Here is a 24,939-nt window from a genome sequence, read left to right as displayed (position 1 = left end):
CCCTTGACCTTGTGAGGACCCCTAAGCTCTTCAGGCCTGAAGACACCCGTGTTTCTGGCTTTTCTACTCCTCTGCCGTCTTTTTTGCTTGACGTGTGTTCTAGCCAGGCCTCGGATCCCACTGCTGCTGACACAGGCTCTGCTTTCAGCAGCCGGCTCTCACCTGCCATCGTCATAGCCTGCTGTGCACCGTGGATCCTACTGCCTTTTCTGGAAGGTGTTCTTTTTCTCCTTTTGCTTTCAAAGACCTTTTACCTTTAATTATTCTAATCCAGAGGAAAGAGCATCTCTGAATCTCCTCATTTAACTTTTCACTCTGAAATGGTCTCTAAGCCATAATCTTGTGAATCCAGTCAGGTGTTTCTCCTGGATCATTACATTATAGTAGAACTAAACAGTGACAGACAGATGGCTTTTTGGAATAATGAGCTACTGAGTTGTATTTCAAGGAGAATGTTTAGTGCAGTGTCCTGAATTTAAATGTAAAGCAAAGTACAAAAATAGAGTTTTATTTAAAAATTGGGAAAAAAACACAATCCGGATAATGGAATCTCCAAAGTTCAATTTGAATTGGGCTATTTGCATTGATTAAATCAGGTAATAACTAGATTTTCCTTTCTGTTGGTCATATTGAAACATACTCATAAAATGGCTGGGATGTTACTTATCCAACATGAAAAGGAAGTAAGCGTTGTATTTACATATCATCCCTGTTCCAACATGCAAAAGAACACACAAGGTGAGTGCTTTGAGATTTATGTCTTATTTACTTACTCCTAACCCTTTGGCTTTCAGATTTGCTTGAAACTATAGAAGAGATCCTTCCGAGCCTCCCAGCAGATATCAGTGTTTGGGCAATGAAAGAGTCTGTTCCACAAGGCATAATTTCACTCAAAGAAAAACTGAGCACAGCATCTGACAGTCAGGTGCCACATAGCCACCATGCTGCCTCAAACCTCAAGACGCCTTATCTTTATATTTTCACTTCTGGAACAACAGGTAAGATCCATCTGTTCTTGAAACTTAAGAAGAATGCAGCGTATTTGCAAAGCACCAGTTTCAGGCAAATCTCTGCCATGTGTAGTTGTAGCTGAGCAAAGAACTCATGTGCCCTTGACACAGAAAGCCAAACTCTGACAGTGGGAGTTTGCAGCCCAGTAAGGATTTATTGCAGGGTGCCCAGCCTCAGATCCACTCCAACTTGATCTTTGAGTTAGGGGTTTCTTAAAGGGGAAGAACAAAGAAGCTAGGGTTAATCATCAGCTTGTGACATTTCTGTGCCAGTTTCCGGGGAGTCAGGCTGTCTCTGGTTTACAACTCTCTGACCAGGTGCTTCATGGCTTGAGGGTCTGTGAGCTCATCTCACCCTGGAGAAACAACCTGAGTTTACGTGTTAATGATATCTATAATAGCTACTTTAGTACATTAACAATGTTATCCGCAAGAGCAATTTTAGTCATCTGACTCTGGTTGATTATTGTTCAGTTAGCCCAGAATTGAGGTCAGAGGGGACAAGAAAGGGAACAAAGCTTTGGATGTAGAGAGATTAATCATAAAGTTGGTAAGAGAACTTGGTTTTAGGGGGACTCGGTTTCATAGTCACCAGACATCTCAGAAAGCATGCATCCAAGAAGGCCTGGGGTTCTTAGATCTTTGAACTCCCAAACTTGGATGAAAAAGGTAATTGTTTTAACTTTAACTTGACAAGTCACCATGTTCGCTTGGCCGTTGTCTCATGTGGAAAGATTTTCTTCAAGTTTGGTAGTACAAATGGCATAGGAATGTGTGAAGACTTGACCCAACCCGGTTGCTCAGAGTGTGGAATTTGGCCAGCTTCTTTGGCAGGATCTTTGCTAGCTTCCCTTAGTTGCCTAATGTAAAAAATGAAAAGATTAGTTTAAATAGTTTCTAATTATCCTGCTGCATTAAAAAATCCATTAGTCTACTTTAAAACCATTTTCTTAATTCTTGTATAAAATGTTAAATCCTAAGCACAGTCCAAGCGTAGCTGCAATTTAAGTACCTGTAGCTGGCTCTCCTCGTTTTGCATAAGTTGATTGGAACATGTGAGAAACAGGAAATCTTGAAGGCATTGCAGGTTTGAGGAAGGATACAAAATAGAATCAAGTCACTAAACTTTCCCTTTTTTAGGTAAACAACAACACACACACACAAAGAATGTGAAACTACCTGAGAATTCAAAAGAAATGTTAAACTTAATTGATTCTTAAGAAAAATTGAATGATATCTTTGGTAGTCTAAGTAAGCTTTTGTAATTAATTTGAAGATGACTGGGAGTTTGAATTAGAGGCATATTAAAAATATTGGTACTAATTTCTTATGCACAGGTAGTATTGTAAGCAAAACTACTATTGCATTAGTAAAATTTGCTTACATTTTTCTTTTCCTTTTTCCTATTTGGAGGCTAACAATGATCTCTATACTGGAGAGTAGACTATGGTTTTCTTTTTGACTTTGTTTGCAGCAGCTTTGATAAATAAACTAGGAAATGCTAATATGTATCAAGTCGCCAGCATAAATTCAGACTGACTTTGGACTTTGAAAGAGACAATAAAATTTCGGAAATTATATGCTTTGAAAACTTCCAACGGAAGGTACTTGACAAATTTGTTTTTATTGTGTTTTCTTGTAAAAATAGAAAGTGACTCTGGTCTTCAAAACAATCTTTACCTCTCCCCGCTCCCTCCGACCCCCCTCCCCACCCCAAAAGAGAATAGTGTGGAGCAGACTATTAACATCTTTTGTTCTTGAAGATTAAAACCAGAGTGTTTGATACATTTGCACAACAGGCTGAAAGCAAAAGCGCTATTAATTTTTTCTGTTTGATATTTATTTGTATTAAAGTTATACAGCACAGAGATGAAAAATTCTAATAGTTTTAAAAATTTTAGAGAAAAGTACCCTGTTTACCCCTCTATTTCTCCATCCTGAAACCAATTACATTCAGTATTTTTTAGATCTTTCCTTCTGTAATCACCTCCATTTATCTAAATAGATTTATGAATAGTATTTTACTGGATACTTAATAGGTACCTACTAAAAAGTATGTACTGCTTTTCCACAATGGAAGATGAGGATTTTATCTTCTTTCTTTACCACTCTCTCCCTCCACTCATTTCTTTCTCTCTGGTGCAGATACTTTCTCTCCCCAATATCACCCTAATATTGTTTCATCATAAATTTTTGTTTGATTGGTATCAGTATCATAACTTAGTAGATACTATTTCTTGCTGAGCTCTATAGTATAACAAAATTATATTTATTTCCTTTCGTGTAAAACTCTCCCCAACCTTGGATTAATCATTTGGTTTTGTTTGTTTGCTTGCTTAGTTTTCTATACACCTATAAATGGTTTGTACCCATCCCTTTATTAAAAAGTAACTCACCTTTAGATGTTGAAAAGCTAGTCTGTATTCTGTCAAGCCCACGTTCTTGGCTGCACCCTTCCCAGAGCTTTCCTCCCTATGATTCCAGTCTTGACATGTTGCTCTCTTACTGTCCTGGGTTCATTCCTCACCATCACCCTGAGAATTCCCTTCAACTCTTTTCTTTTTTTCTGATCCCCTGATTCTTAGATTCTAAATTCATTTCCTTAGTTTGCTTTTCATTTTATCACTGCACTGCTTTCATTAGCTGCTTGATAAAGAGTATTTAGCAGGTATGTTTTAAGTCCTTATATGCCTGAAAGTGTCTTTTTCTACCCTTACACTGGTTTGTATAGAATTCTAGATTAGAAATGATGTTGATGCAGGGACTTGAAGGCATTGCTTTTTTATCTTCTGTCTTCCAGTACACATATTGAGAAGTCTTTTTCTTTCTGATTTCTAATCCTTTACTTGCAACCTGGTATTGTTTTTCTTTCTTTCTTTTTGGGGATTTTTAGAATCTTTTATTAGCCTTCAGTAGTCTATGATATCATGATTATTTGTACTGGAACCAGTCTTACTTATCCATTTTGCTGGTAAATTTGCAAGCCTTTTAAATCTAGAAACTCATGTCTTGCAAGTCTAGGTACTTGAAAATTTTTTTTTAAAGGTGTCTACATATTCTTCTTTTTCCTTCTTTATTTCTATTCTTTCTGCCCATTCCCTCCTTCTATTATATTTGTTTGCTTGTTTGTTCTTTTATCTTTGGAACTCTAACTTTTTAAAGATTGGCCTCCTTGCACTTAGTTATTAATTTTCTAATCTTTTATATCCTATTTTCCTTCTCTTACCTTTTGATTGACTTTTTTTTAAGTGCAAAACAATAAATTTTTATTTGTTCACAGTTAAACACAAGCAACTGCCTTGACATTTTAGAGCATTCTAGGAAGGACAGCAAACCCTTTTGATTCCAATTCCCATTCACTAAGATTGTACCATTTCCTCCTGCTGTTCACGTTTATGGCATCTCATGTGGATTGTTTGACATGCTTTTAAAATCAAGATGGGAAGGTGTAAACCTTTCGACAAGAGATGACTTTCTATAATTTAGCTTTTAGCAGTCAGCCAAAAAAAAAATCTGTTTTTCACTGATGGGACCCCTTGATTTACTTTTTGAGAGATTTATCTTTTAACCCTTGTGTTCTCTTACTATTTCTCATTTTGTAGCATGTTATTTTTGTATTATTGATACTTCATTGTCTCATATCTCTCAGAATATTAATATTTTTTGAAAATTTCTCCTCTCTACCTTGTCTCTATTTTCTCTGTCGTCCTTTTATCTTTTGTTTTATGTTGCTCTCTGTCCTTTACCCTAGAGGATTTTCTCAAATATCTGGTGACCTTTGGCTGTGCATGTTTAAAATGCAGCCACCAAAACACACACCCACAAAAACAAACCAAATCCTAACTAGAAGCTCTGTGTGATTGAGTGGGATTGTGGGCTGGTTAGTTTCATTGCTCACGACATTTTGTTGGGAGATTCGTGACTGTCAGTTTTTACATCTGGGGGCCTTAGATTCCTCAGATAAAAATCTTGAAGGGAAAACTAGTCGAGTGTGAAAAGGGAGCTGGAGAAGGATGCAGACTTTCTTTTATTCTCCCTACTTGTTCAACCTCTCTTCTTCCTGGTGTTTCCAGAGGCTCATCTTTTTCCAGAGAATACACATCAGATCTTATAGCAGTGTGGAGGAAGCAATCTGGGGCTGTAATTTTATTTTATTTTTTGCATTTTAAAATATCAAAAGCATTTATTGACATTCTTCCAAATTTGGATTGTGAATGATCTTATACAGGGAAAGTTATACAGATAGCATCTCCTGTTAGCTTGAAGTTCTGAGCAACATGGGGTCTTGTAGAGATCAGAGCAGAGCAACATACAGAATTAGGCATATAGTAGATGTCATGCTTTAGAAATACAAAGCTATCAAAGAATGTAACAAAATCATATTTTTTACTGACTAGGGCCCTTGGACTCTTTAATCAATAGAAATTGATTAAGTTCTGCTCAATAGGAATTGATAGGAGGTCAGATGAGGGATTCATGCTAGGTTTTATCGGGACTCGTGCTGCACATGAGGAAGTGAAAACAAGTAACAGGTGCCCTTACTCCCTGAGGAGGGACTGGTTGTTTAAATGGGGTGAGGGTGGGGGTGGATTGGTGGGTTGGGCTGGAGGGTGGCTTAGGTGTTCTGCCCACCCCCTGGGTGGTACTTTGTGCAGGGATCACGTGCAGTGCCCTGCTTTTGCTCTGGGCACCTCAGAAATGGCAGTTGATCTGTGGCCTTTTTGTATTTTATTGTTCATAATTGCCTCAACTGTGCATGCGTGCAGTTATTTTCAGTCCCTTATAGTTTCTTTGTATTCTGTTGCTCAAGGTGAAGCAACTCCAATAAAGGATCCCAGGCGCCAGCTCCCAGCCTGTCTCACGTTGAGCCTTGTTAGAGGCTTCATTGACACTTTTTATTAAAAGCATCTCTCTTGTTCTCTCTCTCTAATATAAGCTGATGTTTTGCAACTCAAAACCCAGAGCTGAATTAAGTGATGATAATTGTAATGAACATGAGAATTAATATTAGTATGTCACCTATTATCATAAAAATCACTTGATTCTCACATAAAAATGTTGATAACGATGAAGGTGTTGGTGCAAGTTACGAAGTGATGTAAAGAAATGAGACTTGGAAAAGTTAGATGACGGCAGTAGAGTTTGCTCATAGGCCCTTTCAGGCAGGTTATAAGGGAGCATTTTGGATTATATTGCATCTTTCCTAATCATTTTTCTACTATGAAGTTCTGTTTGCCCAAGCTCACCAAAATATTATATCCATGGACCCAGGAACAGACTTAGAATGTCTCTGAGTAAGGAAAGAATTGAGGTCAGTTTTTATACCATTCACATGTCTTTGACCTGGGAGATTCTGTGAGATCTTGATGAACAAGGGGTGATTCCCTTATCTATGACTCTGATGGAATTGCTTCTTAAACATAACTCCCACTTAGCTCCCTCTTTATAGTTCCATATTGATATTCCACCTGGGGGGGTACCTGGTCATCAAGTTTCTGAGCCTCGCTGGGGTTCTGTGGGAGCAAACCAACTTTCTTCAAGGCTTCAGCTTCGGTTTCATCTTCTTGGGTCTGCTGTGTCAGTCACCAGTTGTCCATCTGCCTTTTCTTTTTTTTCTTCCTTCCCTCCTTCCTTCCATCCTTCCTTCCTTCCTTCCTTCCTTCCTTCCTTCCTTCCTTCCTTCCTTCCTTCCTTCCTTCCCTCCTTCCTTCCCTCCTTCCCTCCTTCCTTCCTTCCCTCCTTCCCTCCTTCCTTCCTTCCTTCCTTCCCTCCTTCCTTCCTTCCTTCCTTCCTTCCTTCCTTCCTTCCTTCCTTCCTTCCTTCCTCCCTCCCTCCCTCCCTCCCTCCCTCCCTCCCTCCCTGCGCTGGGTCTTAGTTGTGGCATGTGAATTCTTAGTTGCGGTATGCATGTGGGATCTAGTTCCCCGAGGAACCTGGACCCCCTGCGTTGGGAGTGCAGAGTCTTACCCACTGGACCACCAGGGAAGTCCCCATCTGCCTTTCTAAAATTGTGTTGCTGTCATCGCCAATTCCATTCTTTTGGCCTATGTATGTGTTCAGTCTGCCAGCTTCTGGTTCTGTTGTTGCTCACTGAAATTGGTTAGGTGCCTGAAGATCTCTAGGAAAGGCTATTTAAGCCTGGTCAGAGCAGCCTTGCCTTCAGCCACTCCGGTAAGTAGTGGGAGGGGGAAAAAGACAGAACTGCCTTCCACGCTGCGCCTGGGACCAGTTGCTATCACCATCTATGTCTCTATTTACGTTTGTCCCTCCTTCTCCTTAATCCTATGGATTCTTTCCTTTTTCCAAAATTATCCCCGAATTCCCCAGATTTTTTCATCCCTGCCCCTAAATTGGTTTTCTCTTGATATCATCTGTTCCTCCTTCTTCCTGCTAATCCCCAATTCACTGGACACAGCCTCACTCCCACCTTTACGCCTGGACCTTATCCCAGTGGTCTCCTCACATCTGCAGACATGTGGGGAGTTTCAATGCTAGGGATTCATAGAAGGTTAGAAGAACAAAGGACTTCGGAGACCATCTAAGGTAGCATTTCTCCAAGCATGTGGCACAGCATGTCCCTTCATGTCTACAAAGAAGGGAAATAAAAGTTGTAAAGGGGCTTTATGACCACATGAGCTTGAGAAACATCATTGAAAAAATAGTAACATTTCTGTACTGTTGGGCTTGTCGAAAGCTTTAATATGTTAATGTGCTTTCTAACTCTTCCAAGAAGGGACTCTAACTTGCAGTTTTAACATGCTTCATTTATTCTGTTGGTTCTTCTTTCCTTCTTTAAAACTTTAAACTCCATGAACCTTTGATCACTTTCATTTGTTGGATAAGCTCCTATCTGTTGTCTCATTTATCAAAAAGTCTGAGTACCTTGAATGGTTTAATAATAAATTAATGAGATCATTATTCACTTAAAGCTAACCAAATTAGGAACGAAAACATGACTAATTCGCTCACTAAAGTGCTTTACAGGAGTGACATAAGCACACAGGTGGAAAATAACTAGATAAAGCATCCTTCTTTTTTCGACATACCTGCAACTGAAAAGTTATTTTTAAGGCTGGGTTGCCATGAGGTCAGGAACAATATGGAAAGTAGGGAATATGGTGACTGAAGAACAGTAGGTGGGAACTTCTCGGAAGCAGAAAATGCATAAATATTTGATTCTCTCAATGAAGAAGCGAAAGGCATTGCATTATCAAGAATCAAGGATGCTAGTCTCACTCAAAATCTTTATACATGGCTTTGAGAAGAAATTTTGGAGGGATTCTCAGTACATGTGGATGACAATAAGCTCTTTTAGGGTGTGAGATGCCAACCTATCAGGAAAAGCCACAGAAACTTCTTTTGAAAAAATGTAATAAATGAATTTTGGTTAGGGTGGTAGGCAAGATCATGCCAATTTTGTGTATGAGATCTTCCAGTTAATGGAAATGGAGCACAAAGCCTGTCAGAAAATATCAAAGCAGGTGCAGCAGCAAGGCGGACTTGAGACTCACCCTGGTGAGTGTCTGGAAGTCACTGTAGACTGGGGTTCATAGCTACATGTGCTGTCACCAAAAGCCCATGACAACTTGGGCTTTATTCGGTAAAGATGTTGAACCAGAGAAAGAATGATATATTTTTGGCATCTTTATAGCAGATATGGCTCTTTGAACCTTACAAGATCTCAAACTCTATGTAATTTTATAGTTTTAATCCTTCTGGGTAGATCTAAGATTCTAGAGATTAATTACAGTTGTAGCTGACATTTGTATGGCCCCTTTTACCAAGGATATAGACCATTTTGATGTATTTTTGTCTCAACTGCTGTTGTAGCTGATACCAGCATAGTATCTATTCTATTATTTCTTTCTTTCTTTCTTTTCTTCTAGGTCTCCCAAAAGCAGCTGTGATTTGTCAGCTGCAGGCTATGAAGAGCTCTGCTGGATTATGGGCTTTTGGTTGTACTTCCAATGACATCATTTATATATCCCTTCCTCTGTATCATAGCGCAGGATCTCTCCTGGGAATTGGTGGATGTATTGAGTTAGGTAAGCTTTTATTTTCTGTTTCATAAGTTCTCAAAATGCCTAATGATTGGAACTTGCCTTCATTAAAGTGCAAAACTCTATCAGTAGAATTCAGAGTGATCGTGTACATGTTATACAATTATAAAAAAATATTTATTAAAAGGACACAATTTCATCACATACTTCAGTGTATGCCTGAAGTGGAAAGAGCAGTAATTTGGCCTTGTGGTTGGATCTGGCTGTAGACAGGGCTTCCCTCTCCATGTGGTCGCTCACCCTTGAGTGGTTGCCGCCCCTGCCCTTAAATGGTGGTAGGAGCCTTCCCAGAGGGTGAACTCAGAAGCTGTGTAGCTCTTAAGTCTTAGCCTCCTCGGAAGTAACATGGATCATTTCACCTGCACTTTGTTGATCAAAGCAAGTCAAAAGCCAGTTTAAATTCAAGATTTGAAGAGTTGGGAAAGAGACCCCACTTCTTGAAGGGAAGGGTGGCAAATTCACACTGCAAAGGTAAGGGCGTAGGAGAAATTGTTGAGGCTATCTTTGCAAACAGTGTACCCCAGATACCCAAGAAGTCAGTTGGTAGAACTGGTGACTCAGTAGATTCCATTCATAACCATGCTGAGATTATGTGTCTGTTACTAGTTAGCCCAGAAATAATATACAGAGATAATTCACCATTATTTATGTTTGTCTAAAATACTATAAAGTAATCTTATAGAATAGTATATTTCAAATATGATCAATGTCCACAATAAATAAAGATGAGGGTCAAGACATTAGTATTTTCCTTGGAACATATTCATATGACTTACATTGTTATTAAAATTAGGATGTTACAATTAGCAGTCATCAATGAACCTTTTTTGTTGGTGCTTTCATACTAACTCTACCTTACCAGCTCTCAATCTCAAACTATATTGAGACTGCTTAAAAGTTTTTAAAAATGAATACTATGTATATATTCAACGTTGAAAGCAAGTGAATATTCTTGGTTTCTGTGAAGAAGGATGACCTTATCTATATTCATGCTCTAATACTTGTAATTCTCCTACATATTTTGACTGCTTCTTTCATCCCATATATTGCAAAAAGTGTATCTACAGTCAGAATACAAAATTACAAGATGGATATTTTTAAAAGACTTATTGGACTGTAAGATTAATGTTTTCAAATGAGCTTGATATAAATGGCCACTGATGGATTATAAAAGCCTTGAAAGTGAGCAAAAGTGTTCTAGACAGAGCAACATCATTTGTGTTTTATGTTAATTCTGCCCTTGAATTTTTTTCCCTTTTGCCTTTTTATACCTTTTCTTGTAGGTGCTACTTGTGTGTTAAAGAAGAAATTTTCAGCAAGCCAATTTTGGAACGACTGCAAAAAGTATAATGTGACTGTGTTTCAGTACATTGGAGAACTTTGTCGCTACCTTTGCAAACAACCTAAGGTAAGAGTAATCGTTGTCAGAGAGAAAATGTAACTTCAGAAAGAAAAAGAAAATAATTGAGAGAAAATAGTTTTTGTTTGCTTATACTCCATTTTCTTCCAGAACATAGTTTAACTGACTTACAAAGATTTATGCAAAACCCCAAGATAAAATGAGTATAAAACAAGTCAGAGAAAATAAAAGGAGGATATCAGGAATGTAGTAATGTGTTTTATATTGAGGCAGGAGAAGACAGACTCGCAATCCAGTCCACTTCATGTTTAGACGGATTAAAATTTCTGTAAACATAGCATGCATCTGATTATGAAATTTTTTTGTGTTTACAGACAGCAGTTATTCCAAGGGTTGAATTAGATTATCTTTTAAAATCTTGGTCTTTAAATAACACACAAAAACTAATAACAATGATTATACTTGTTTTTCTATTTGTTTTCTTTTGAATAAGTGATTACATCAGAATATCTTTTTGTTTGGTTTTGCTGTAAACTTAAAAAGAAACTTTGCTTTGATTTGCACTTGTCTCCCCACCACCTCAAGCAATCATTTCCATGAACTTTTGATAAATTGCCCCCTTCTGAAAATAGACCCGCAGAGACAGTTGCATTAGCCTAAAGCTTGTCTTTATTAGTTCGTTTGCTTTTTTGCCCTCAGAAGTTGTTGTCCTTTTCCTGGTCTCATTTGTATTTTGAGATGCTTATTTTTTCACTGTCTGATTGTCTAAGCATTCTTGAGGCTACAAGGAAGTTTCTCAGCCTGTAATCAAATCAAAACCAGCCGCCCTTGAAGGATGGTGACAGAGGTTGCCTTTCTTTACCCACAGCACAACTGAGACGAGGCTGGAGGCATTTAAATAAGACTTTATTAAAGATATGGAATTACACAGGAGAGATAACACAGAGAAGAATCTGAAACTGGATAATCTTATTTACAAAATGCCTGTAAATTTAAGCTTGGAGTTTGCCATGGAGAGACCTTCCATCTAACTCCTGACCTGCCTCCTTGTGGGAGAAGCCATCTTTCCTCTTTCTTTGGTCAGGAGTACTTCAAATAGCTAAAGATTCCCCACATCCATAGCTAAGACAAGGAGTCCCAGAAAAGTGTTTTAGCTTTTTGACCTTTATTTTCCTCCAGGAGATTTTGCCAATATCAGAGTTGTGGTCTTACCTGAGGATTCCCAGTAGAATAATTATAATGCCACAAGCTACATATTTTCTCTTATAGTTTTCATTGTATTCTTTGATGATATGATATCTGGACTATGTAATTTAAGGAATTAATGCCCTCCAGTAAAATGAAAGCCTCCTTCAGTATAGGACATAGTAAGCACTACCTAATGAACTTCTTCATGGCTTTTCTAGACCATGCCCCCAGCCATTCTTATTTCCTCTCATCCTTTATTAGCAACATTAACTTTTGCAAGATCATTTGCTCTGTAAGTATCTATTGAATGGTTGGATTCATGCATTAATTTTTTTCTGAAGTTTTACCACCTTAAACGATGCTGTACTTAGTAGCTTCATGTAGGGCCTCAGAAGTGAAGGTAGTCAAAGGGCATGGATATTTTGGTGATTTTTTTATGGCATATTTCCAGACTGCTGTTCAGAGTGGTGGATGTGATTTAGAATCTCATCGACAATGTGGAGTATGCCCACTGCACAGTCTCTTATCGATACTGAGTGGTATTAAAAATAGTGGTCTTCCAGTGTCCTTCATGGAAAACTAGACACTAGCTGTTTTTTGTTTGTTTGTTTGTTTGTTTTGCCGGACGCGGGCCTTTCACTGTTGTGGCGTCTCCCGTTGCGGAGGCTCCGGACGCGCAGGCTCAGCGGCCGTGGCTCACGGGCCCAGATGCTCCGCGGCATGTGGGATCTTCCCGGACCAGGGCACGAACCCGTGTCCCCTGCATCGGCAGGCGGACTCTCAACCACTGCGCCACCAGGGAAGCCCGACACTAGTTGTTTTTGTTGTTGTTGTTGTCAGTCAATAACGCTTACATTTTACTTACGTGGGTAACACCTAAAACACGTTATGCTTTTTAAGCTTCCTCAAAAGTTCCTGTAGGATGGAGAACAGGGAGAATAGGCCAGTTTCCATGGCCCACCCTGTCTAATACGGTTGATGAAACCCAACTTGCTTGGGCTTCGTAGTGATATTCTGTTTGAACAAAGAATGTCCTATTTAAAAAAAAGAAAACGAGGAAAAGATTTCTAATTTTATTTATAATTTTATAGACTAGAAACAAACATTTTTAATTCCTTTGTTATTTATAATTTTATAGACTAGAAACAAACATTTTAAATTTCTTTGTTAAGATTACTGGCAAGGTGGGATAGTTTTCTAGCTGTATTTCCCTTTTAAAATACCTCTTCTGAGTCTTTACTCATTTATCTCTTTGGCACATAATGTTTTATCTTATTCATTTGAGCTCTCATTTCATATAATAAAGGAATTAACAGTTTGTCATATTTACTACAAGTCTTTTTTCAAGGTGTTTTCCTTTGACATTTTTAAATGAAATGAAATAGTCTTTTCACCTCTCTGAATTTGTAATGCACTGATTTGAGGGGAATGCTATAGCTGCAGAGAATTTGAGAGAACTGAGAATTGAAAGCAGAACTCCTGGTTGCTTTTAGTTATTAAGTATTCTAACTCTTAATTAAAGTTCTTTGAGGAAAGACTAGTGTTTGCGTAATAATCTCTAACCACTTACCTGAAGACAAGTTGAGGAGGAGAGAGAGAAATAAATATAGATTTGCCAAAGGAAAACTGAATGATTTTTTTTTAGCAGAGATGCGTTGTATTACCTAATCCTCTTTGTTGATTTCTCACAGAAAGAGTACAAACAGTTCTTGGCATTAAAGATTAGGAAAGGGAGAAAATCATTTTGTTATGACATCTTATCCCTTCAAGGAGATCTTGTTTTCTTGCTGTCCAGTGTTCATTCCTTTCAGTGAACTTCCCCTGAAAGGAAGTGTCAGTGTCTGCTGTGCAGCCAACATAGCAGGGGGTTCAAGTAGGGCCACAGAGTGAACAAGTGACATGGTCCACATCCTCAGAGAAATTAAATTGCGTGTCTCATGAGTCGTGGTTTGAAGCCCCATAGATATTTAATATAAATCTTTAAAAGAAAGCGAAACCATATATTCCCTAAGTATATCCAGAGTTGTTGTCAATCTCAGGTAAGTAATGTATTCCAAAGGACATTCACCTGCAGGCAGAAGCCACAGTCTGAGTTGAGTGTTTGTATATAGCTGTATAAAAACATCCTAGGGTTGGTTTTCCCTGGCTGGAAGCACTTAGCACCCCCGACCCAACCCCATCTTTTTTCTCTTTTTAAAAACTCCAGTTACAAAATTTCCTTTCGCATAAACACTGGATGTGCCTCAAACTGCTGGCAGCCACACTGTCCTTAAAAAAAAAAAAGCTGAGGTACTGGCTTCTCTTAGTCATGGAGTGTTGGGGTAATTATCCTCTTCCCCTGAGACTAGGAAGGCAGCTCTTTCCCCACTCTCCAATCTTCTATATTTTGTACATTACTGAAGACCATCATACATTTTATGATTGGGTCTAGCTCTATATTTTCTTAATATTAATGCTGCATTTAATATCAATAGGTGAGGAATGTGGTGGAACTCTAGACATCAGTGATCCTCTGGGGGACTCTTGCTGCACAGTTTATCTTATATAAATAGCTCTGCCATACCTAGGGATTTACCTAGGAATAGGATCATGTCACTCATTCATTCATGCAAGTAATGTAGGTTTGAGTTGAAAGGGGCACAGAAGACAAACAAGACCGCTTTTCTCACGTAACTTACACTCTGGTTTGAGGAGAGAGAAAATAAGCCAGCAAACACATGAAGAAAAGTGATTACAGATAATGATAAATATTATGAAGAAACAAAACCAGCTGAGGTGATGGAGACCAATGAGTGGCGAGAGTGGGGCATTGCTAATTATAATAGATTGAATGGTCAGGGAAGACTTCATTGACATGGTGACCTGTGAGCTGAGGAATCGTTATGACAGGTGGGATCCAGCCATGGAAAAGCTGGGGGACTGCAGTCTGGATGGAATAAACTGAAAACGGAGCAGCCCACAGAGGACATAGCCTGAGTGTTTAAAGTGAAGGAGCTGGGTCATCCACAGACCAGATCTTATGGGGCTCAGTAGACCCTGGAGGAGAAATTTGATTTTGTTCCCATCAGAGTATTTGGAAAAAGATGAAGGCAAACTGGAAAATACTATACCAATTTGGGATCTATTTTGAAGGAAAGATAACAAGACTTGTTAGTTCAAGAATAGGGAGTGAAGAGTGAAGAAATGGATAGAATCAAGGATGCGTCCCAGGTTTCTGGTTCAAATGTCTAGGCAAATTGCAAACCATTTGCTGAGATAAGGAAAACTGAGATTTGGGGAATGAAAATTAAATTTCTTTTGGACCTGTTAAGTTTGGTGTGTTAATTAGACATCCAGGGTAAGAAGTAAAATAGGCAGTTGGATGCAAGAATCTGGAGCCCAAAGAGTGCAAGGGATGGGACCTAGTTAGCAAAGACCTATGTTATAATGCCTAAGTATGATGCTGTTTTTCAAGTTAACATTATAGTTTATCATTTACACTATATAGTTTGTCTATAGCTCTCAATGTGGAACACCTACGTTTTGACATTCTCAAGGCATAGCTTATATTCTTTAGTATATATTTGTATATATGTTTTCTATTAATTATATCCTGTTTCTTTATTCTATTTTCTTAAAATCTAAGATATTTATTGGGAGCCGGAAAGTATACTTATGATTCTGGATACTGTAGTGAAAATATATTAAAACTTCGACAAAATGGATTATGCTCAACTCCCATCATGAAAAGAGACATTTTTAAACACCTGAATGTTTGATGAATATTTATTAAATATTTTTCATTAAATATTGTTCATTAAATTCCATATGGATTGTACTAAATTTGTCACTAGTAATGTTTAGACAGTCCTGTAGTGAACCCCTAAGTGTTTTTTGAGGGTAAAAAAATGAGAATGTTGAAATTGATGACGTGAGATTTTTTTCAGACTTCAACATGAAAGGACACCTACTTTATTTTCTCCAAAGAAAGTCTATCATTTCTTTCAAGCTTTAAGAGGTTTCCTTGTTATATTTAGATAAGATGTAAGGATAAAGACAATGCAACAGTACCAGAGAATAAAATTCCAGTAGGGGAGACTAAATGATGCTGACTTAACCTAAATCTCTTGAATTTGTTGTTTATTTGTTTTACCAGTTATGTTTTGAATGGGTCTGAAGACAGGTAAAGGCTAAGTGCATTGGCATTACCTTGTCCCTGATTCAGGGCATTACCATTTATTCTTTTCTTTTCTAATTGAAAATGGATATTTTTAAAGCATTTGTTCTTTTTATCGTGTTTTCATTTTCTTAGTTTCTATATAACTTCAAGTGTTTTACCATTATGTTTTCCCCATTTCACATCTTGTGAAAGATGTAGTTTCTCAAAGCATTAAGCTGTGGAAACTTTTTCATCACACATAGTAACCTCTAAGGAATGCTGTTTTAAAACTATTGTGAATTTTAGTTGTTATTAAGATGTTCTGATTTAGTTTCATTACCATTGTTTTCTCGACAACACTCAAAACAATTGATTTTACCTCCAAGACCTAGTCGTTTAAAGATATTTTTAAATTTTTTCTTTTCCCCAAATATTTGAAGCATATTATTACATGGTTGAGAAAATCAACTCTCTTTTAAAACCCAGTTTTTCTTAAATAAATCAAAGATGTGTTTACTATTCTCACACTAAATATGAAAGCATTTAGAAAAGTCAACAAGGAACCAGAACTTTCTTTTCTGCGTAGAAACTACAAATATAGAAATATGAGGGATGACAGAGGAGAAGGCCATGTGAAGACAGAGGCAGAGGTTGGAGTGATGCAGCCACATGCCAAGGTCGCCTGGAGCTACCAGAAGCTGGAAGAGGCAAGCAAGGATTCTCCACTAGGACCTTCAGAGGGAAGATGGCCCTGCCAACAACCTTGATTTAAGATTCTGGCCTTCAGAACTTTGCTGATCATCTGAGCTGTGATCCTCAAACATGGTTCTTTGTCCTTCCTAACATCAAACAGTGAATTTCCTTGCTGCAGAGGGGAAATTGCACCTTTAAAGAGAAAATATCACAGGCTGCTTTCCACAATGCAGTTGCTGTGGTTATCTACAATAATAAATCCAAAGAGGAGCCAGTCACCATGACTCATCCAGGCACTTGACGTATTATTGCTGTCATGATTACAGAATTGAGAGGTAAGGATATTTTGAGTTACCTGGAGAAAAACATCTCTACAAATGACAATAGCGGTTGGAACTCGAACGCTGCCAAAGAACTTCAGCTGTGGCTCTCTAGTCTTCATGTCAATATCCTTCATTATTTTGATGATTATTTCTTCAGCATGGCTTATATTCTACTTCATTCAGAATATCAGGTACACAAATGACCGGGACAGGAACCAAAAGAATTCCAACTAATAAATGATGAAGGGGACTTCCCTGGTGGTGCAGTGGTTAAGGATCAGCCTGCCAATGCAGGGGACACAGGTTCATTCCCTGGTCCAGTAAGATCCCACATGCCATGGAACAGCTAAGCCTGTGTACCACAACTAGTGAGCCTGTGCTCTAGAGCCTGTGAGCCACAACTACTGAGCCTGCTCACCACAACTCCTGAAACCTGTGCGCTCTAGGGCCGGTGTGCCACAAGTACTGAGCCTGCGTGCTGCAACTACTGAAGCCTGCGTGCCTAGGACCCATCTTCCTCCGCCACAAGAGAATCCACTGCAACGAGAAGCCCACGCACCGCACCCGCTCGCTGCAGCTAGAGAGCCTGAGCACAGCAACAAAGACCCAACGCAGCCAAATAAATAAATAAAGGCAGAAGGAAAAAACAAAAAGAAATATGAGGGAGTAAGATAAAAAAAAATAGCTATTAGCAACCTAAATGTCAGTAGAATTAGGAGGGAATTAATGTTTTGGAAAGTTTTAGAACTGCGTATATATTAAAGACTTTTTATAAGTGCCAATTTTAATACTTAATGATTCGTAGTTCGTGGGTAGTGGTACATATAAAGTATACATATCTTTTTCTGTCTATCTGCTTATACCTTTCCTGCTGTCATTTCTATTAAGAATACATATATCCTTTATTTATTAAATTTCCCTACAAATTTAGCTTTATGTGGAAAGCCATCAGATAGTGTGTTGGCTGTGGAATCAAAAGACAGGCTCAGTTTCAAGCTCTTGTTGTATGACTCTGCTGGTCTTTTCTCTTTGAGCCATAGTTCCTGTCTTTATATAAATACCTACCTCTCCTAATTCGGCCTTTGATTCTCACCATCTGGTTATGAGATATATGTGAAAAAATGTAAACTGGTAAGCCAATACAAATGGAAGGATTTTATTTTTATGCAGAACATGGTAATGTTTTCCATGAATGTCATTATAAAATTAGAGTAATTTTTGTGGCGTTAAAAAATAATTGGCCTTTGACTAACAAAAATCATACAACATTGATTGTAAAAGTCAATTTAGATCATGATTATTTTAAAATAAAACTTTTTAATAATGTTAAAATATTAACAATTTTATATTATACTTGTCACACAAAAACATTAGAAATAAAAATAAAATAAGAAACCCTGAAAACATTATACCTGTTTCGCCTTGGGGTATATCCTGCTGTTACTGTAAATGTGGTATGTTAGTAAGGTTTTCCTACATTGCAGACTGATTTAACATTTTAAAATATACCTTCAAGATTATTTATTTTACTGTTTATTTGCTGTTTTTCACATTGCCTATTCCTTTAATTGTGTGTTCCTGATACTCATGCTACGGACATAGGAAGTCAAGGTCAGAAATGGTTGATCTTTGCCCTTCCAGTAAGGCTTACCAGCAAATACAAGAATCTTTAGCAAATTATTACCAACTAGAATTTTCCAAAAGATGATTTTATTCCCAATGAAAAAAAGTAACAATGAATTTAAAGATGAGGGTTTTTTTTTTCAGTACCCGGGCCTCTCACTGTTGTGTCTTCTCCCGTTGCGGAGCACAGGTTCCGGACGCGCAGGCTCAGCGGCCATGACTCACGGGCCCAGCCACTCCGCGGCATGTGGGATCTTCCTGGACCGGGGCACGAATCCGTGTCCCCTGCATCGGCAGGCGGACTCTCACCCACTGCGCCACCAGGGAAGCCCAAGATGAGGGTTTTAATTCCATCTTTTCCATTAATTCATCATGTGACATCAGGCAAAGCATTTAATTTCTTTGCCCCCTAGAGTTGGGGAGCTTGAAGTTCAAGCCTGTCTTCCCTGTCTTCCAAGCTCTGTGATCTTGGACAAATTTTTGCTTTTCTGAGCAACCTCCACCCCAGTTTTCTCATCTATAAAATGAGTGTAATAACAATTACATCCAGAGCTGACATAAGGATGAATGAGTTAAGTACTGAAGTACAAATGAAAACAGATTGACCGTAATGCTGGGGGCTCTCTGGAAGAGGAGACAGCCTTCTCCCAAGAGGCCTTGCAAGACAGTTTTGTTATCATAGCAGATGTGCCAAAATTGTTCTAGCCTCCAGGCTGACAGGTTCAGAACTGCATTTATCAGTACCTGTCTTTACATTAGACTCATATAAACCAGGTTCAGGAATGCCAGTTTATAGCTTTAAGTTGTCTCCATTGCTGGATCTTCCTCAGTCTTCCTGACCTCTAATTGTTAGTGTGTCCAGGACTCTCAATCAAGCTTTTCCCTTTTCTCTCTGGACATGTTCCCAGCTGCAAATACCATCTACAACTTAACTCTCAAATTTATATCTGTAGCCCTGTCTTCTCCCTTGATGTCAACTTTTATGTGTCTAGATTCCTACTTGGCATCTCCACTTAGAAATCTGATTGACATCTCGTCTCAAAAGTGGCGAACTTTGGACTTCCCTGGTGGCACAGTGGTTGAGAGTCTGCCTGCCGATGCAGGGGACACAGGTTCGTGCCCCGGTCCGGGAAGATCCCACGTGCCGCGGAGCGGCTGGGCCCGTGAGCCATGGCTGCTGAGCCTGCTGGTCCGGAGCCTGTGCTCCGCAATGGGAGAGGCCACAGCAGTGAGAGGCCCGCGTACCGCAAAAAAAAAAAAAAAAAAAAGTGGCGAACTTTGTCAGCACCTCCCGCCTCAGCATGTACTCCTTGCTTCCGTCTTGACTGTCTCAGTTAATGACAACTCCATTCTTCCAGGTACTCGGTCACAAACACTCTAGAATGTCCCTTGCAGCTTCTCTTTTTCTCACACCTCCTGTCCAGTCCATGAGCACATCCTGCAGTTTCAACCTTTAAATATATCCAGACTCAAACCTTCTCTTACCACCTGACCTGCTGCTGTCATCTCCATCAGCACTACTTCTCCCCTGAAATTCCAGCAATGGCCTCTTCTTAACTCCATTTTGCCCCCCTAACTTCAATTCTTACGTAGCAATTGGAATGATTCTGTTAAAATGTAAGTCAGATTATGTTACTTCACTACTCAAATCCTTCTGATAGTTTACTTGGAGGAAAAGTCCAGATTCCCTTGGCATGGGTCACATAGCTCTATGTGATCTGCCTCCCCTGCTGCGACCTCCTCCCCTATCCGCTCCCTCACACCACCAGACTACTTGTTTACTCCACCCCAGCCTCACTGACCTCCTCTCTTTTTCTTCAATGCGCCAGGGTTCTCAGTTTCCTCCCACTGAATGTTCCCCCGTATATTTGCATGCCTCACTCCCTGATCCATTGAAATCCCCTCCTCCTCCTGTTTGGAGAGCATTTCTCTGGCGACAACCCCTATAAACGTCTGGTATGGTCACCTTCCCAACTCCAGTGGACCCCGTACCCAAAATCTGGTTCAAATGTGGAGACTGATGACGATGCCACACATGCAGTAAGAGAATATGAACAGGTTTATCACTCCTATGATGGGGCTTTCTGGGGAGAGTAGGGCAGGGGCCCAAGCAGGCCAAAAACTGGCTTGAGAAAACAGGGGAAAGAGACAGGTTCAGCTTTTATTGTGATAAGAGGCAAGCACTAGGCTGAGGGGCCTTGTGCATGCAGGATTGCTCATGCGCTTTGAATTTCCTGTTGCTGCCAAAGAAAGGAGACCTGGGCTTTCTCAAGAGCTTGCCCAGATATAGGGCAGAAGAGGAAAGGGGATTGGGGGTGGTTTGAAAGCTCTCAGCAGTCAAACATCAAGAATGGAGTCAGCTCTTTATTACAGTGTTTGTCTCTGAGTCCTCTTTCCCTGCTCTATTTTCCTCATAGAACTTATTACCCCATTACATATTTTATAGATAATTTTTATTTGTTGTCACTTAATCTCCCCACCCTATTATATAAGTTCCAGGAAAGCAGGGAGTTTATCATTTTTATCTCTAGTTATATCCTCAGTACTCAGAATGGTGCCTGCCATATTAGTGCTCAATAAAAATTTGTTGAATTATTTAAAAAAATAAAGTAACAAATGTAATGAGACCAGTTGCTGGGACACCTATGTGTTCATGATGGGCACAATCTTTGCCTAGTCCAGACCTGAAAGGAAAGCTCAATTGTAATGAGAAAGTCAGAGTTCCTGGGGAGGACAGAGTTCAGGGAGAGACTTTGGAAAAATCAAAGTCAGCATCATTGCAGGAAGGGTGTCAGGCCATTGCTGCTTCCAGCTCACAGCAGAAATTATCCTGCACTTTTAATGGGCCCCTGAACTTTTCAGAACATTCATTAGTGACTTGTGGTAGCTGTGGCTCAGGTGACCTCTTTCTGGGTTTCCCGGGAAGATCATCCTCCCTTTACATCTGCACAGCCTTTTTCTAGGTGAGTGAAAACAGTCATTTGGGTCAGAAGTGAGTCCTGCAGACTCCTGGAGCTGGTCTTTCTCTACAAGGCAACTGTGCAATGCCTCTGGTCTGAAGCATTGATTTCCTCCCATTTTCAGTTCTCACCAGTGCTGCCAGGATAGAAAGCACCTGTGCAGAGTGAGTGGTCTGCAAATAGTAATCTCAATTACTTATTATTTCTAGAAAATGAATTGGAAATAAGCCCACTATGTGGTACCTCTTTCTGCTGTAACATTTGCAATCACAGAGGTCTTTTCTAGCTGTTATTTGTGACTTAAAATGGTTTGTTGAACTGATGACTGTTATCTCTGAAACCGTGGCCTGCCCGTAACCAGACTGGAAAGGCAGCTACACCAAGACTCGGGCAGCTGAGCCCACGCTATCTTAGCCTTGGGGGCCTCTCCTTTTAAATCCTCTTATGTCCTTTCTCAAAAGAGTACCCTGCCCTCTCCCCTCCACCATGCCTTTCCTGCTTCAGTATAAGAAACTGCTGTTTTGTGCCTATTTTCTTGTTAACAGGATTCTCTCATATCCTGTTTGCATTTAAGGTTTCTTTGTCCCTGCTCTGTGATACCCACTGGGCTTGCTGCCTATATTTTTCCAGTGTGTAGTAGTAGAGTGTCCATGAAAGAAGCAAACTGTTGGAATGTATAGTTATTCTTCTTATTACAGGGTTGTGTACATGTGCGATACATTTGCGTATGTGATTATCAGTGGGTGTTAGGGGAAAGAGGTCTCCTGTTAAATAGAATCATGATGGAAGAATCATAATCCCTAACACATGTTGTTAATATGTTTTAGTAAAGGAATTAGACCATACTTTTGTTTTGTGCATTAAGCTGCTAGTTATCCAGGGCTGAAGGCAGAAATGATTTGTCCCTTTTTTTCCACTTTGAGTTTATGTTTCTCTTCTGTCTTCCCATGAGTTTATGTTTCTTTTCTGTCTCTCCATCTATCAGCCGTCTTTGTTTCCTGAGAAATCAGGGTTGATACACAAAATTACCTGTATTGAAACAGAGCCTCCAGAGTTTCACTTTTCACAGGCATACAAAGAGCCTCTTCAGCCTGGGTGTGTTATAGATTCACTGAGTAGGATTAAGCACATGGTCTGGAAGAAAGAGGTTTTGTTTCTAAGAGGTGTTGTTAGAGACCTGCATATTTGGCAAGTGAATAAATCTGTGACTGGGTAGGAGGTAACTGTAGTTCAACCACTGCCTCAAATATAGCAGCTCAACAGACACTCCTGGAAAACAGCTCTCAAAGGATGTTTTGAAGAAACAAGAGCCTTGGTACAAAATAACGTGACTCCTTCACTGCTATCCGCACACCATTGTGATGCGTGGTACTGAAAGCCAGAGGGACTGTCTACTGAAATCCATAACCCTGGGGTCACTACATTAAAAGCTCTGACCCATTCAGCAAATTCTCTCTTAAATTTCAAATGGGATTTTAAAGGGCTGACAATAAAATGAGTCCTTTCTGTGTACTGTAAAATGGCTTACTGTGTGTGTGTGCCAGTGTATAAACATTTAAGCACTTACTACTGAATTAGAAACCCAGGTTTCAATTGCTTCCTATAACTGAAATCACGCGGAAAGGCTTGGAAAAATAGAGCAGGGGCTGTTAAGGGTTTTTGAGCTGGTTTTCTCCCTTTGCCCCTTTTTCCTTCTTTCCTTCTTTCCTCTCATCCCTTGTTCCTTCCCACCCTCTCTGCCCACAGAGCACTTACACTTTGATGAGTTCAAATTCTATCTTTGTTTATCTGGTGTATGACTTTGGACCTGAACTTCATTATCCCCATGTGCAAAATGGGGATAATGCTTCTTATTTCATGAGGTTGTCATGGTGATTAAAATGAGATAATATAATAACCTGGTCCTGGAGGTACAGACATATTTCACTCCCTTGCTTCTTCTGATACGGCTGCAGACGTGTCTTTTGTTCCCATCCCACTCTCTCTGGATTTCTGCTTTTCCCCCTTTCTTGGACTCTGTTTGCCTTGATTTCTGTTTGTAAGTCTCTTTATTTGCATGTATCTCTTTCCGTGTGTCTCAATACTGATGTCTCTGTGAGCAGCAGTGTGTCTTTATGTGTGTCCCTCTCTGCCTTCTGGTATATGTGTCTAGTTTATATCATTTTTTTTTTTTTTTTTGCTGTGTGTGTTTGTGTGTGTGTGAGAGAGAGAGTGACAGAGAATATCCCTCTGTGTGCATGCTTCTTTGTCACTGTCTTTCACTTTGTGTGTGTTGTGGATCTCTGTGCTGTGTGAATGTGTCTCACTTTGCATCTCTGTGTGTGTGTGTGTGTCCAGCTCTCTGAGTGTCTCTGTGTTTCTCTCACATGCGGTGGGTCTCTCTCTGCCTCTGCATATGTCACTCTGTTTCTGTGTTTCTGTGTATCTCTATTTCACTCTGTCCCTTTCTCTGTTTTGTTCATATTCTCTCTCTCTCTCTTTCAATTTCACTCTCTGCCTTTCCTGCTTTCTATCTGTCTTTTTGTCTCTCATGCACTCTCTCAGATTCTCCATCTCTGTCTCTCTGTGTCTTAGTCTCTGCCACTCTGTGACTTTCTCTTGTGTATGTACATATGAAGGTGCTATGTGTTCATTAGTTCATTTAATCGTACATGTATTTATGCATGCTCTTCTCATTCTGTCCCCAACACAGCTTAGATATCCAGTGACAGTTAGGTAGTAACTTCATAACTCAGGAAGAAGTGAAAGGAATAGGAATTTGTTCTAAAGAAGCCTTCAGGGACTTTCCTCGTGGCGCAGTGGTTAAGAATCCACCTGCCAATGCAGGGGACATGGGTTCGAGCCCTGGTCCGGGAAGATCCCACATGCCGCGGAGCAACTAAGCCCATGCGCCACAACTACTGAGCCCATGCACCACAACTACTGAAGCCTGTATACCTAGAGCCTGTGCTCCACAACAAGAGGAGACACCGCAGTGAGAAACCCACACACTGCAACAAAGGATAGCCCCCGGTCGCCACAACTAGAGAAAGCCCGCATGCAGTAACGAAGACCCAACACAGCCAAAAATAAATAAATTTATTAAAAAAATTAAATTAAAGAAGCCTTCAGGAGACTTATGGACAGAGAGGAGATTCTTTAAATTATAGATGGGCATTAGGAAGATTTGGTTGTATTTTAGATGATTTACCACTAATTTCACAAATCACCTTCAAAATGGACGCATATAAGACCAAATATAATTAGCAACCTCAGACCCTCCTCTTAATTTCCATAAACTCCAGGGTGACGTTTGAAGGCTCCCTTTGCCAATCTTGATGGTTTTTTTCTTCCATACATTTGTCGTTCTGCTGACCCTCCTTTTCCATTTCCCTGACCATAATCTGGGTTCCTCCTCTAATCATCTTTTATCTGGACCACTTTAGCTGCGATCTCTGACTCCTGCCAACCTCCCAGTCCATCGTGCCAGTTGATGCTGGGTTAATGTTGCTATTACTTCAGGCTCTGCTTGATCCCTTCCCTTGGCTTCCAGTCATCTTCCAGGGTTACCAAGAGAGCTTCACAACATCACTACCTGGGTAGGA

The 24,939-nt window shown here is 39.7% G+C and overlaps 1 protein-coding gene across 1 annotated transcript in view; it reads left to right on the top strand.

The window, feature by feature from the left end:
* Window positions 1–24,939, top strand: part of SLC27A6 (solute carrier family 27 member 6) — a 63,545-nt gene that overhangs the window by 10,040 nt on the left and 28,566 nt on the right. Inside the window, exons 2-4 of the mRNA XM_082836297.1 lie at window positions 795–998; window positions 8,897–9,055; window positions 10,354–10,478. Of these exons, the coding sequence (XP_082692423.1) occupies window positions 795–998; window positions 8,897–9,055; window positions 10,354–10,478 (488 nt within the window). The remainder of the gene's footprint in view (window positions 1–794; window positions 999–8,896; window positions 9,056–10,353; window positions 10,479–24,939) is intronic.

The sequence above is a fragment of the Leucopleurus acutus genome (genome assembly GCF_964270905.1).
Source record: "Leucopleurus acutus genome assembly, chromosome: 3".
In the NCBI taxonomy this organism is placed as follows: domain Eukaryota; kingdom Metazoa; phylum Chordata; class Mammalia; order Artiodactyla; family Delphinidae; genus Leucopleurus; species Leucopleurus acutus.
The sequence above is the reverse complement of the archived record's forward strand: the minus strand, read 5'-3'. Positions and strand labels throughout refer to the sequence as shown.